The sequence below is a fragment of the Ananas comosus genome, linkage group 16 (genome assembly GCF_001540865.1).
Source record: "Ananas comosus cultivar F153 linkage group 16, ASM154086v1, whole genome shotgun sequence".
Lineage (NCBI taxonomy): Eukaryota > Viridiplantae > Streptophyta > Magnoliopsida > Poales > Bromeliaceae > Ananas > Ananas comosus.
In genome coordinates, this window is record NC_033636.1 from 9,369,329 (window position 1) to 9,384,003 (window position 14,675).

Below are 14,675 nucleotides of genomic sequence, written 5' to 3' on the forward strand. Positions count from 1 at the left end.
AAAAAAATTTTTTATAAATTTTTGGAAGGTATTGTGATTGATTGGGCCACACCGCGGGGATAGGTGTCAGGCATATTTTATGACTTTTTTCTGAAAGTGACCATCGTTAACAATCATAGATTCATTATCCAGCTACAGCTCCAGTGCATGCGACGAGCCTGAACCAGACCAGGTTGCGGACCTCGACCCGACCCGACCCGACACGGCNGAATTTAAAATCGGGTTCGGAGCCGCGTCAACGTTTTGGGCCTTTGGCCCACAACACGGACTTTTGCCGACCGCGCTCATAACGTTCCCGTACGACGTAAAATCCATATCACCGAACAGCAACGCCCCACCCACAAGCGCGCAGGATGGCGACACGTGTAATCGTACGCCACGGTGGGTCCCGTGAAGGGTGATTCGTGGACAGGGTCCACCACTTCATCTGTGGACCCTGTAAGTCATGTGCACCTCTAATATAGCTATTTTGATTTTCTTTTTTTTTAAAAAGAAGTTAAATATCATTTTATTTGAAGGGTTGGGATTTAGTACTTTATTATTCAATTAATATTTCTTAATTTTTATTTTTTTAAATTATTTAAGATAATTGAATTAGGGGACTATTAGTGTAGCACTGACTATTTTTAAATAAAAATTTTATTATTGATTAATAATTAATAAGTATTGAAGGCTAAAGTCATTAGTTTTGATTAAATTTTTAATTAAAACCAACTAAAAAATTTAAATTGAAATAAATGTGAGTTGAAGTATGTCAATAAAAAAAAAAAACCAAGGGTTCCTTTTGAAAATAGTTTGCAATTTTTTTTTCTAGGATGAAAAAAAGAAAAAAATTTCATTTGAGGAGTCACCATTCATTTATACCATATAAATAAGGTAAAGATATAAATAACTTTTTTAAACTATAGACTATTTTAAATATATTATTTAATTTTTAAAAATTAAATTTAAAATGATCATAGTTTAAAAATATTTTGTACATCTTTTACCGGTAACTTAATGGAACGAGGAAAGGCTTGTTGGACGGTCCACGGGTGAGGTGGTGGACCGGGTTCGTTCAATAACATTTCAGGGGGCCCCACACGCCCACTCCGCAGCGGACTCCTGCTCCCTCCTCCAAGCGCTGCCTCCTGGTCTTCCCATACGCTTTCAAACATTTGAATACGAAAAACGCGAAACAACGCCAACACAAAAATAATCCAAAGCGAACACTCGCCACATTATTATTATCATCACACCATTTAAACTCCCTTCGTCCCCACCCATTCTTCCTCCGATCCCGCGGCGACCAAACCCTAACACCCCGATCGATTGTGAGGAGACGACGACGACGACGACGACGACGATGAACGGCGGGGCCACGGCGATCGGAGGGAGGCAGGCGCATCGATCCGGCCACCACCACCAGCGCCAGTTCTCCTCGGATCAGCTCCTCTTCGACTCCGCCGCCGGCGCCGCCGCCGCCGGAGGCGCCGGCGCCGGTGGAGCCGGGAGCAAGTGGCTCCACTCCGCCGCAATCCATCACTCCTTCTCCGCCTCCAATCTCCCTCCGCCGCAGCAACAGGTGTGTAGAATCCCTTAGATCTCAGATCCCGTCGTTTTCGTCGAGATCTAGTGGATTTTGGAGGGGGTTTTCGTGGATTTGTATCTATCATCTGTGGTTGTTTGATTTGGAGGGTTTGGGGGGATATGGATTTGTAGGGGGAGTACGCGAGGATGGCGCGTGGCGTGCAAAGAGGGATGAGCGGGGAGCTGCTCCTCTCGGTGGAGCCGTCGACGCCGAACGCGGGCTCGCGGTCGTGGAGCCAGAGGCAGAGCGAGGACGAGTCCCTGTCGCCGAGCCAACTCAGCCCGGGATTGTTGGATCTCCACTCGTTCGACACGGAGCTCCTTCCAGATGTAACAATACTACACCTAATTACTCCTTATCCCTTCCGGCCATGTTTATCTTGTGATTTTAGTGTTTTGAGTTGTCTCTTGTAGCTACATTTTGATTGATCGAGAAGGTTGATTAGCTGATTGGTTCGATTTGATCATGTTTTGAGGTTAGATTGTAATGCAGCGAGTATCAGACAGAATTAGTTGAAGGAAGCAGTTGTGGTTGATAGATTATTGAATTGAAACTTCCGTTGTTATTGGGGTTGTTGAGTGCTGAGCTGTATAGGCGCAGAAAGAGGCAGGAAAAGTGGTCCTGCTTCTGAAAAATCACATGAAATGCAAGATTTGAGTCATGTTAAATGTAAAATGAGGTGATCATTACTCAGCCATAATTAGGCAAAGGTAGAATACGTGGAAAAGCAATTAATGTTTATGTGGAAGGTTGATATTTTGTTCGAGGATAAGAACTACAATGGCGTGGTTGTACTGAAGAGTCATTTGGAAAGCTGGTATTCTTATATGAAACACGATCTTCATATGAGATAAAGATTACGAGGTATTAGTTACCATTCAAAATTTGATCTTTGAAAGTTTGTTTTCCGAGAAATGCAAGTTCAGGTTTATCTGTAGAAGAGAATAAAATAATGTCTTGTAAGTTCTTCAATTGTTTAGAATAAAAGACTATGCAAAAATTTAATACTGGACGGCCAATCTTTTGGCATAATCTGCATGAGAGATCATTATATTATCTTTTTGGATCTAAATCCTTATTTTGATTGAAACAAGCTAAATTTGCTTTAATTTTTAATAATTGTTTTACTACTATATGCAGATTCCAGTTCCCGGACTATATGATGGTCTTCAAACTTTTGGTTATCCTCGTGCTAGAAATTTTGAGGATTTAGATCCAAGCTCTACCGCCAACAAGCAGATTGGCAAACCCAGTAATGTACCGGAAAATAATTACCTGAAAAACCTCGCAGCAGACAAAGAAAGGCTAGCTTCTGTTGCCAAGATTAAAGTAGTGGTATGTTTTCTTGTTTGTACCTCTTGCCACCAAAATGGCTTTTGGTATTTCTAATAATTTTACGTGACTAAAAGAGCTTCCTTAAATCATCTAAGATAGGTGGATGAACCATTAGTTTTCTTTAATGAGCTTCATCAATTTGTATATTCTATTGGATACATTGATCTAGACGTAGGTTACAAGCGCTTTAAGTTGTTCCAAATGCTAAACAGATCAAATCTTCCTGCTGCACGATGTACTGAAATCACCTAAATCAGGCCTGGTCTGGTAAATACAAACAAGATTTAGACAGGACAAATTTTCTGTGACCCATATTAATGCGGGTTATATCTTAAGTTGATGTGCTCCAATCTATTTTTAGTTGCATGAAATTACCTCACATGAACATCATAATACTTTGTTTACTATTTTGTGGTAGTTGTTGTGAATAGTACCTCAATTTTGTATTGTTGATGTCTTCTTGTGTAACATGTTTATTTCTTTTACTTAGAAACAAAAGATCATATACCCTTTTTTCCTCTTAGTTACCATCCATCAGACCTTACCATCTATTAGACCCAACTTGAAAAATCAAGTGCATTACAATGACAATATATAAACCTTATCATGCATATTTGTATGAAGCTTGACTTTCTTTGGGTTAAAATCTTCAAACCATTGAGCATTTATTTGATTATAGTTCATGCATTCATGTTGACACACAATCCTTTCTTACTTACTTGCAAAACCTTAATTGAAAAGCTAATGGCTTATGAAAATAAATATGTTCTCTTAGTAAACTAAGCTCAATATTAATCCTCATGAGGTTAATCAGCTGTAATTATAAGTTGTGCTTTCAGAAAATAAGGTGCTCATTGGTTCTTGTTCTTACTACTCAGCACGGATGTTGTTGATAATATGACTATTATCGCAGGTGCGCAAGAGACCACTTAACAAGAAAGAAATAACAAAGAAGGAAGAAGACATTATTACAATCGAACAAAATTCCAACTCTCTCACTGTCCATGAAACTAAACTTAAGGTGAGCATGAAGCACATTATTTGTGCTCGTCTTACTTTTTCAAAATTTCTTATATATTTACTCCTTAGCAAGGGAAATGTGCTGCTGAGTGGTTGATTTGTCAAACATGTCATGTATAGAAACTATTTATTCATGTAATCCAATTAAATAGTTTGATTTGCCCTGCTATTAGCGAAAATATTCTTCTATATTGTGAGTTGATATACTTAAAGACATTTACAGATTGCTTTTAAGAGTTAATGCACTGTCCATTTGTAGGTCGATTTAACAGAATATGTTGAGAAACATGAATTCGTATTTGATGCGGTGTTGGATGAGGATGTCTCAAATGAAGAAGTGAGTACTAGATTCAAAAACAATTTTTTTTAGTAAGCTAATGTACGGTTCTACTCTCATACTCTACTTGTCTGTTACTTTGAGAGTATAGGTTTATCAAGAGACTGTGGAGCCAATTGTTCCAGCAATTTTTCAGCGTACAAAGGCAACTTGTTTTGCATATGGACAGACAGGAAAGTGTTTGTTTAAGTGTTTGAGGTTTCATATGTTACTGAAGTATCTGATGAGAAACTACTGAAACACTGGCTATTATCTATGTTTCAGAATATATGTGTAACCTTTTCCTATTTTGCCTTTAACTTTAGGAGCTTGGCATGTTGCTTACTTTTTACATTCTTACTTTTTTTTGTTACCTCTCTTAACATTGTGAAAGGAGAAGTCGTATACCATGTAGAATAAGAAAGCTTCTATTTACACCCTTCGACAAAAAACAACCTGATAATTTAATTCAGTAGTTGAATATGCTTTGCTTCGATTTAGCTCCTCAATATATTCATATATTTGGTTGCATCTTGTAAATCTGTGCATGTGTAGGTATAAATAGTTGTGATTCGCTTACTTTTCATGGAACTAAACATTATTAGATCAACTTGTATCATCACCATTTATTATGCACGGTCACCTTTCTACATGTAATTCATCTTATGCTAGTTATACTTAAAGTCAGTAAAAACTTTCTACTGTGTTCTTCTTTTGGCTATTGTAGTTTTCTCCATCTAATAGAATTACTTTTTTCCATTTTTATGGATTTAGACCATTCGATTAACTATTTTTTCACTCCCTACAGGTAGTGGAAAGACATACACCATGCAACCACTACCTCTTAAGGCTTCTCATGATATTTTGAGATTGATGCACCACACATACCGGAATCTAGGGTTTCAGTTGTTTGTCAGCTTCTTTGAGATATATGGTGGGAAACTTTTTGATCTTCTCAATGACAGGAGGTTTGTTTGTTTCTCGTAATTGATTAGTGGAGAAAATTGAGTAATTCCCCTTTTCGTCTCATTTTGATCTGTTGACTCAAATTTATTTTTGCAGAAAGCTTTGCATGAGGGAGGATGGTAAACAGCAAGTTTGCATTGTTGGTTTGCAAGAGTATAAAGTGTCTAGTGTTGATACTATCAGGGAATTAATTGAGAAAGGGAATGCTACTCGAAGTACAGGTACAACTGGTGCAAATGAAGAATCTTCACGATCTCATGCCATTCTTCAGCTTGCTATCAAAAGATCTCCTGATGGTAATGAGTCGAAACCTCCACGAATAGTTGGCAAGCTATCATTCATAGACCTCGCAGGTAGCGAGCGTGGTGCTGATACCACTGATAATGATAAGCAAACAAGGTAAACTACAGAGATATTTATGTTGTCGCCCTGCAGATTTTATATTTATAAAGATATCTGCAAAATCATAATTTTTTGTTTTGCCCTTCAAAACATAATTTTTTACATGCATAACTTTATATTTAGTTATTTACACGTATGCCTGTCTTTTTAATACTTTCTAATTGAAGACCAATCTTGTCCAATGAATTGGATGACTTCCAACTTAAAATAAGGGTTTTTTAATAAGAAACTGTGCTTTAGAGAGGTGTCTATGAGAATTCAGATTTTGCAGGGATGTAATTGTAAATTGATGGTTGCTTATGCACATACTGTGGCAGCCCCTATACTGTGTTTACTTGGTTATATCAGTAGCTAACTGTCCTAGTATTTTTTAATACTAATATCTCCAATATTACAATTCAATACAGAATAGAAGGTGCTGAGATCAACAAAAGTTTGCTTGCCTTAAAGGAATGCATCAGAGCACTTGACAATGACCAGGTTCATATCCCTTTTAGAGGAAGTAAACTAACAGAAGTTTTAAGGGATTCTTTCATTGGAGACTCACGTACTGTAATGATCTCATGCATCTCTCCAAGTTCTGGCTCATGTGAACACACTCTGAATACATTGAGATATGCTGATAGGTAATGTATTAGCCTTTTTTTCCATATAAACCAAGTAATATTGTAGTTGATTACCTAAAGAGGAAAATTTTAATTTTTTAGGGTGAAGAGCCTCTCAAAAAGCAACCCCAAGAAGGATCTTCCTCCTGCTTCTTCAACTTTACCAGCTGTCTCTGCCTCTGAGGGGAACAATGGTATTGCGAGTGATAAGAACAACTTTGGATGGTCTAAACAGTTCGTGAGAGAGCAATCACCACCTATTTATGTTGACCGCATTCCCAGTGGAAGAGAGGACGTTCAGATTAGTTCCATGAATGGCGATTCTTTCAAGGAACAACGAAGTAATAAGATTTCCACCGCTGCAGAGATAGCTGAGGTGTCTGAGACAGCATATCAACAGAGAAAGCCATCGTGGAGGAAAGGAAAAGCTGAAGCCTACTCGGCTTCAACTTTAGAGGATAACAAGCAGAAGCTTAAGGATGTTCCCGATGCGGATGATCACCTGAATGATCTGTTGAAGGTATGAACTCATTCAGGACTATTTGGGTACCTCGAGATTCGAATATTCTTCTTTACAGATATGTGCCTCTGTAGCCCTGCAAAATTATCTACATAATATATGCATACAAATATGCAAAGCTGAATTCTCGCATATGCCATTCAGAAACTTTAATCTTGAAAACTGTCCCTCTCTAAAATATTTTCTGTAATAGAAAACCAACTTTACTCTCTGAGTTAGGCGATTTGCCAACATAAGGTTATTATATTTTGTAAGGAAACACCATTCGAGGGGTATATATTAATATTCAATTTCACAAGGGATCTCCGGATGCCTTCGTGCTTTCGAAATCATAGGAAATGTATACTCTCTCTCCATATATATATAACACTAGTATAAGTACCCATGCAATGCATGTTTCACATAAAAAAAAGTAATTTTACTTTAAATTTCTAAAAATAATTTTACTTTTACATTTTGATAGAATTTGATTGTGTATGTATAGTTAATAAATTTTATTTAAATTTAATGATCTAATTTTATGGGAGAAATAGAGCTAATTGTAGTAAATTTTTCTTAGTTTGAATGATAAAATCAAATAGAAATTTATAAAGATATTTTAAATATAGGTGTATTTTGAAAATAGAAGAGTGTTATTGGGAGAAAAAAATGATAGGCCCAAAATTTTTATTCTCTTTTATATGTAGTGTGTGTGTGTGTTATATATATATATATAGAGAGAGAGAGAAGGGTTGCTGTGCTCTCAGGAGCACGGAGGCCTCCGTACTAATGAGCCGTTTTCAATTATGGAATTTTCGAATCGACGATCAGCTCCGTTATACTTGATCTAGTGCAATTTGAAGTTTCTTGAAAATAATTTTTGCGATTTTTTGATATCATTTACCTAGTGATCTAAAGGATTCAAAATCCATAATTTTTAATGGTTGATATCTGCCGTTTTCAAGTTTAAATGTGTAGAAGTCTTCAAATTAGATAAAATTTTGATACAAAATTTTTTATACTATCTACAACAAAATCAATATTTCTGATCGAAAATTTTAGTGCTATATTACCACTTTTTATAGGATTTTTATTTTCAGCCGTTAAAAATTATTAGTTTTGAATCATTTCGATTACTAGGTAAATGATATCGAAAAATCGCAAAAATTATTTTCTAGAAACTTCAAATACGCTAGATCAAGTTTAACGGAGCCGATCGTCGATTCGGAAATTCCATCATCGAAAACAGCTCAGGAGCACGGAGGCCTCCGTGCTCTCAGGCTTCCGTGCTCCTGAGAGCACAGCAGCCCTGCTCTCTCTCTCTCTCTCTCTCTCTATATATATATATATATATATATAGAATAGGGCTACTGTGCTATTAAGAGTTACTGTAGCCCTTGTGCTAGCGTGAGAGAAGAGAAATTGGAGAGAAATTATGTTTCTCAATTTCTCTTTTCTTTGAATATGTCCTTAATTTTTCTGCTCTCTCTTACCCTAACCACTCATCAAAATTGATAGATGGTTAGGAACTTAGGAGCACAAGGGCTACTGTACGCGTGTGCGCGCGCGCGCACACACACACACATATATAGAACTAGGCTACTATACTATCGGTAGCACGGAGCGCTCCGTGCTACCAAGTTTTTTTCGATGNCTACGAAGTTATTAAAATTATTAAATTTATTTGAATCATTAATGGATTAGATAAAATCTCTAATTTAATAATAAAAAATCATTCAATTTAAGAAAATAAAATTTAAGAAGACTTTAATTAAAAAGTTAAATTTAGAAGGGTATTTCACAATGGGTAGTAATTGAGGGGGTCTTCATATATTCAAAAAAAAAATTTATGAGAGTGGTGATTAAATTAAAATAGAGGGTAAAATTGGTATTTTGAAGCTAATATAACAGATTGTTAGCAGTGACGGTATTTTTGAAACTTTTCCATACTTTTGAAGGGCAAATATGAAATTTTAAAATTTTGAAGGATATTTATGAAATTAAAGCTACTTGGAAGGGTATTGAAGAAATTTTTCCAAAAAATAAAAGAGATACCATCTACTGTTTTGAGATAAATCATTTAGAAAAGCGATGCACTGACACTGCCGCGTGGTCCCCACTGTTGCGTGGGGCCCACGCAACACTTCTCCCATCCCCGTTCTGCACAATCGTTGCACACCCCATGTGGGGCCCACTTGCCAGATTTTTTTTTTTTTTTTAGAAATAGATAGCATGCTATCCGTTTCGTTTATTTTATTTAGAAATAAATTTAGCTTGAAATGTAAATCAACTAGAATTCGAATTTAGGTCTCGAATACCAGCCACCAAGCCTTTTGCCACTTGCTCTAGGGACGGTCGGTTACTTGTCAAATTTATTAGTCTTCCAGCAATAAGATGTACACTTTATACGCTGTTGGATGAAAATTTTTTTGCTAGTCATATCAATATTACTGATAAAGATCATTCCATTCTAAATAGATAGTGTGTGTGTGTGTGTGTGTGTGTGTGTGTGTAGTGCGGCTATGATGCTTATGGAAGCACGGAGGGCTCCGTGCTTTCACTTTGTTTTCGATGTTCGGACTTTCGAATCGACAATCGGCTCCGTTAGATTTGATCTAGAGTATTTGAAGTATCTAGAAAATAAATTTTGCGATTTTTCGATATCATTTGCCTAGTGATCGAAGTGGCTCAAAATCAACGGCTGAAAATAAAAATCTTACAAAATATGATGATATGACATTAAAATTTTAGATCAAAGTTATTGATCTTGTTTTATATGGTATAAAGAATTTTCTATCAAAATTTCATGCGATTTGGATATTTCTACACCGTTAAACTTGCAACCGGCTCACCACGGTCATTAAAATTATTGATTTTGAGCCCCTTCGATCACTAGGCAAATGATATCGAAAAATCACAAAATTTATTTTCTAGGTACTTCAAATACTCTAGATCAACTCTAACGGAGCCGATCGTCGATTCGAAAGTCCGAACATCGAAAACAAAGTGGAAGTACGGAGGGCTCCGTGCTTCCATAAGCATACCAGCCTACTATATATATATATATATATATATATATATATATATATATATTATGTGCGTGTGTAAAAGCTTGTTTTTTTTGTAATAACCTTTCTTCAATGATACACTTTCAGGAAGAAGAAGAGCTGGTGACTGCTCACCGAAAGCAAGTGGAGGAGACTCTAGATATCATAAGAGAGGTAATAATGCCTTGGATCACATGACCTTTTTTGGTGGGCAAAGAAAGTCATAAATTTCTCTGTTCCTTTGTACTTTCAGGAGATGAACCTTTTGGTCGAAGCAGATCAACCCGGCAACCAATTAGATGACTACATCTCAAGATTGAGTGCGATACTCTCGCAGAAAGCCGCTGGAATCGTGAACTTGCAGGCTCGGCTGGCACAGTTTCAGAGGCGTCTAAACGAGCATAACGTTCTTCTCTCATCTCCTTGTCCTTAGTTATCAAGCAGTGGGACTATAATTACGCCACATTAGGTTTGATGCAAATTAGCCCTTGGATTACTGGGCTAAGCCGCCAGTGTTTGCTGTTACAGTGTGCCTTCTTTCTGAAGCCATTACAGCGTGCTGCAAAAGCCAAGAAAAGAAGTCATGGGTTCTTTTAACTGCCGGACTATCACCAGTCTTTAGCTGGGTAAGGCACTTTATCTTCGGCCTTTGATCGATGCCGTTTCATCTGTGCTATTTTTTTGTTATTCTCTTTACTATTATGTATACGTTGCACAACATGAGAGCGATTCTACTAGTTGTGTAAGAAGAGAAAAGTGCTTTTCTTGATCTGTTGATCTCAAATATGTTTGGCTGCTTGTGTTTCTCATCGACAGTCACAGGTGCTTTCAGTGCTTCTAGACTCAATAGTAGTTTTATACATTCGTTACTAGTGGAAGCTGGCTGTAAGATGTATTTGAACTCTGATGGGATTTGCTGAGTTAAAAGCATACTCTTTGCTGAGTTAAAAACATACTCTTAAAAGTCCAAAAATTTCCACGTTAAACTAGATCTTCACTCTCTGCATCTTGGATTATTTTGACTAAAAATAATATTTTTATAAGAATGTTTGGTTGAGTGGTTACTTTCTTTAACATTGGTTATCACAGTCGAATCTCTTTCATTAATCTTTGTTTTAACACTTCACCTATCTACTATGTAGTTTATTTATTTATCCAGAACGTGTGCTTGGTCTATAAAATGTTTGCTTGTCACGGTTAGGCTTGGGAGTGTGTTTCCACAAATATTAATTCTTTCGTGCTTTCACAAGCAATCTGATGGATGGGTATGTGATAATGTGAGCTGATTTTTATATAATTACATATTGTGTAAACTCTTCAAAGATTTTAACAACAAAAAAAAAAGTTATGACTTTTCAACATTATCTATCAAAGAATCAGATTGTTTCAAAAGTCGTATTACTTAAGAAATGTGGGACGATTGCTTGCTAAATAATGGTGTAAAATAATAAGAACTATTAATATACTTTTTAACTTTTTAAAATGAACATAAATTTGTTTGACTTCTATTAATGAAGTGATTGAACAAAAAAAAAAAAAAAAAATCAAAAACCATGATATAGCATGAATTGGTCTTGGTGCTAGCAAATTTATGCACATCGGGCTTGGATCCTCTTGCACTTGAGCTCTAGCACTCGTGCCAACTTGAAGTTCACCAAGATTTCTGCGCAAAAGTCAACTTCACTCTCAGAAGAAGTTGATTTGTGATTAGCATATTTGTAATCTTATCAATGAACCGCACCTTTGTGGTCCATTTTAGCTCCCATATGCTCACAAGTCACAACATCAGGTTTTCCAAATAAAACTATATATGAAAACAGCTCTGCAGTGCCTTTTTTATTCTACACCTTCACCACATAAACATCATACATATAAAGACCCAAATATACCGAGACACCACGTTCATACAACAATTAAACATCTATTACGTAAACCCAATCCACATATAGAGACCAGTACATAGAACCTATAAAATATACTAGTTAACACCACATCTCTCTCTCACTTTCTCACTCTCAATCCACAACCCTGCGCGTATATTCTCCTAAGTGCGGCGGCTCCACACAACATGGTCTTGTGGGATGAAGTGGCAAATGGGCACGGTCCCGGGCTTCACCTTGAGCACCTGGAACGCCAGGTGTTTCGGGTTCCACGCTGCCGTGTCGGCGTGGCAAACTGCCGCCGCATCCACCGCCGCACCGTCTTTCCCGACCATCTTCACCGTGTACGCCCTCGTCGTTCCCGTCAAATGGCAGTAGAAGACCGCGTACGCGTACGTCTCTGCGTGGCACGCCACCAGCTCGTCCCCGGCCAGTTTACGGACGCCGGACGGCACGATAGTGTACTCCTGTTTCGGAGCACCCTGCCATCGAATATAAAATATTTAAACATCATTGCCTAGGTGTTTTGTATGTATCTAGATAGCTAGCTAGGACTGTTGGACCAGTTGAATCTTTACCGCCTAATTTAATTTTGACAAAAAAGTCAAATTCCTTTGAATTGTTAACTACATGTAATCATCTATAATTTAAGCAAAATCGAAGAAAGTGTACGTTAATTACTTTTCAAGATATTGCAATGAGAAAATACTACTTGTACATCTAAAATCAAGCTGGGTGCAATTAGTCAACAGTATTTAAATTTGCTAATTTAGTCATTAACAAATATATAAATTCATATAAAGATTTGATACTTTTTTTTAGATAAATTTATCTATATTTAATTCAAATTTATATTCTATTTTATGAAAAAATATCGTTGTCTGATAGCTTAAGCTCGAGACAGACCTTCTTAGGGACGGTGGTGGACACCGCCCGCACGTCGCGCGTCCCGAGGCTCGACGTGCTGAAGTCGACCATGGACTCGAGCGACGTGGCGCAGAACTTCTTCTCCCCGCCGGCCGCCGGCTCCTGGCACTCTTGGGCAGTCTTCCGCATCCACCGGGCCTCGACGGAGTCCGGCTGGATCGCGAACCTGCCGAGGACTTCCGGAAGCTTCTCGACGGAGAGCGGGATCGCGTCGGCTTCCTTCCGGGGGAGGAAAGCGGGGCCGGAAGCGACTTCCGGGAAGTGGAGCGTCATCTTCTTCCCCGGGCGTAGGTCCTTCTCCAGGAAGAAGAGCGCGACGCTGGGGTCGTCGCGGAGCTGGGTCTCGGTGGCGGCGTAGTTGTACAAAAAGGGGCCCGCGTAGGGGACGGGGCCCACGCTCACGTGGGCCCCGCCGGGGCCCGCGTAGACGTTCGTGTCTGGCTTGACCTTCCCCGGGCCCACGTGGACCCCGGTCCCGCCGGGGCTCACGTGGACGTTCGTCGTTGGCTTGCCGTTCCCCGGGTCCACGTGGACGCCCACTCCCTTCCCCACGTTGACCGAGGCCGCCGCTTCCTCGTCCGCCACCGTTTCTGTACGTACGTAGTTTAGTACGTATACATGTCCGTATATGAAAGGAATAATATATACGTCAATCATAGCTTTATTAAAAATAAAATTTTGTGTAATCAATGGATGTAATCTTAAAAAAAAGAGTATACATATATATATACACGTTAAAAATTTATAGTTTTTATTGAACTTCTTTATTGGATTTTCGCCTACTTTATATAATTACATGATAGGATAGCATGAGACTCTCGTCCAGGAAATAATAGCTATATATCTAGGAAATCAATCTGATAGAATAATCTAATCTGAGGAGACCTTCTGAAACGTATTAGAGCAGCTCTAATTAAAACCGTATAATTTAAAAAAAGGTTAATTGCATATAGTTTTCTGTAAACCTATCGAATATTGAATAATAAATATATTCCTATAAAATTCAACTTTTTAATTTTATATATTTTTATAAAAGTTTAGTAATATTTATATTTATTCCTCTGATTTGTTACTGTTAAGGCGCGTTAAAGTACTCTTTATTTTTTAACAGTAAATAAGTAAAATAATATTTTTGCGCTTACAAAATATATTTCTTCAAAAGTTTCAACTGTTAGAATTATATAGAAACATTCTTCCAAAAAAATATTTTATCAAATAATATAAGAAGGGTAAAAAAGTATTTTATTTATAATTAACTATATTTTTCTATCGGATCCTAATATATAATAGGGATATATTAGAAAATGTTAGAACTTTTACAGAAATAACAATAAAAAATTGAACTTTCTATAAAAATATATTTGCTATTCAATATATTCTCAGAGAGCTGTATGCAATTAACCGAATTTAAAAAATCAATATAATTAATCAAAAATATGATCTCGAAACAACCTAACACTAATTTCGATTGAGAAAGAGGGAGATAGAGAGACCAGAGCTTAGAAGGTCGCTAATGGCGCTTGGCATGGGAGTGTTAGGCAGGACAGAGCGCCAGTAAACTTGAGCCGGCGAAGTTGCATGTGTAGTTGCTACTGCTACAACCTGAAACAGTACATGTACATAATAAACTAACGAGCACATGTATTCATATCCCTCGTAAAATATAATATTGGTGATTACTTACGAATAGCAGGGAAAGGAGAGGTAACGAGTGACCCATGTTTGAAGCTCAGTACACTTGCAATGAGTTTAGATCGAGGAGATCGAAGTGATGGGTTTATATAGCCTGGTTAGGTCACTAGAATTAGGAAGGTAATTAATTTAAAATATTAAAGCGTGAGGAGAATTAGGGCCGTTTTTTCTTCTTCCATCTGCCTAAGAAAGGTGACGGAATTTAATTAGAAAACATCGCAACCGTCCCTGGCTCACGCCATTCAATGCTGGTGGATGATTGTGGTGAGTGTTTGGTCCCGTGGCTTTATCGCATTTGACGTGTACGCACTCCGTTGTTGACCGCATCCTACTAGGGATGCAAACGTAACGGATCCTGAAGTGGAAGGATTTCTCATCTCCCGCCACGTCTTATTCTGGGGAGTGGGATAGATCGT

General features: G+C 37.7%; 2 protein-coding genes across 2 annotated transcripts; one reads left to right on the forward strand and one right to left on the reverse strand.

Annotated features, from left to right (window-relative positions):
* Positions 1,140-10,713, forward strand: LOC109722170 (kinesin-like protein KIN-13B). The gene is made up of 12 exons (XM_020250070.1): positions 1,140-1,564; positions 1,702-1,899; positions 2,711-2,905; positions 3,819-3,926; positions 4,185-4,262; positions 4,354-4,435; positions 5,050-5,209; positions 5,304-5,606; positions 6,017-6,235; positions 6,317-6,734; positions 9,869-9,934; positions 10,014-10,713. The coding sequence occupies exons 1-12, from the start codon at positions 1,346-1,348 to the stop codon at positions 10,191-10,193; spliced, it is 2,226 nt and encodes a 741-aa protein (XP_020105659.1). The 5' UTR covers positions 1,140-1,345; the 3' UTR covers positions 10,194-10,713.
* LOC109721905 (BURP domain-containing protein 3-like) lies at positions 11,551-14,413 on the reverse strand. The gene is made up of 4 exons (XM_020249718.1): positions 14,252-14,413; positions 14,061-14,169; positions 12,547-13,157; positions 11,551-12,122 (listed from the first exon to the last, which is right to left on the reverse strand). Exons 1-4 carry the CDS (start codon positions 14,285-14,287, stop codon positions 11,805-11,807), a joined length of 1,074 nt encoding a protein of 357 aa, XP_020105307.1. The 5' UTR covers positions 14,288-14,413; the 3' UTR covers positions 11,551-11,804.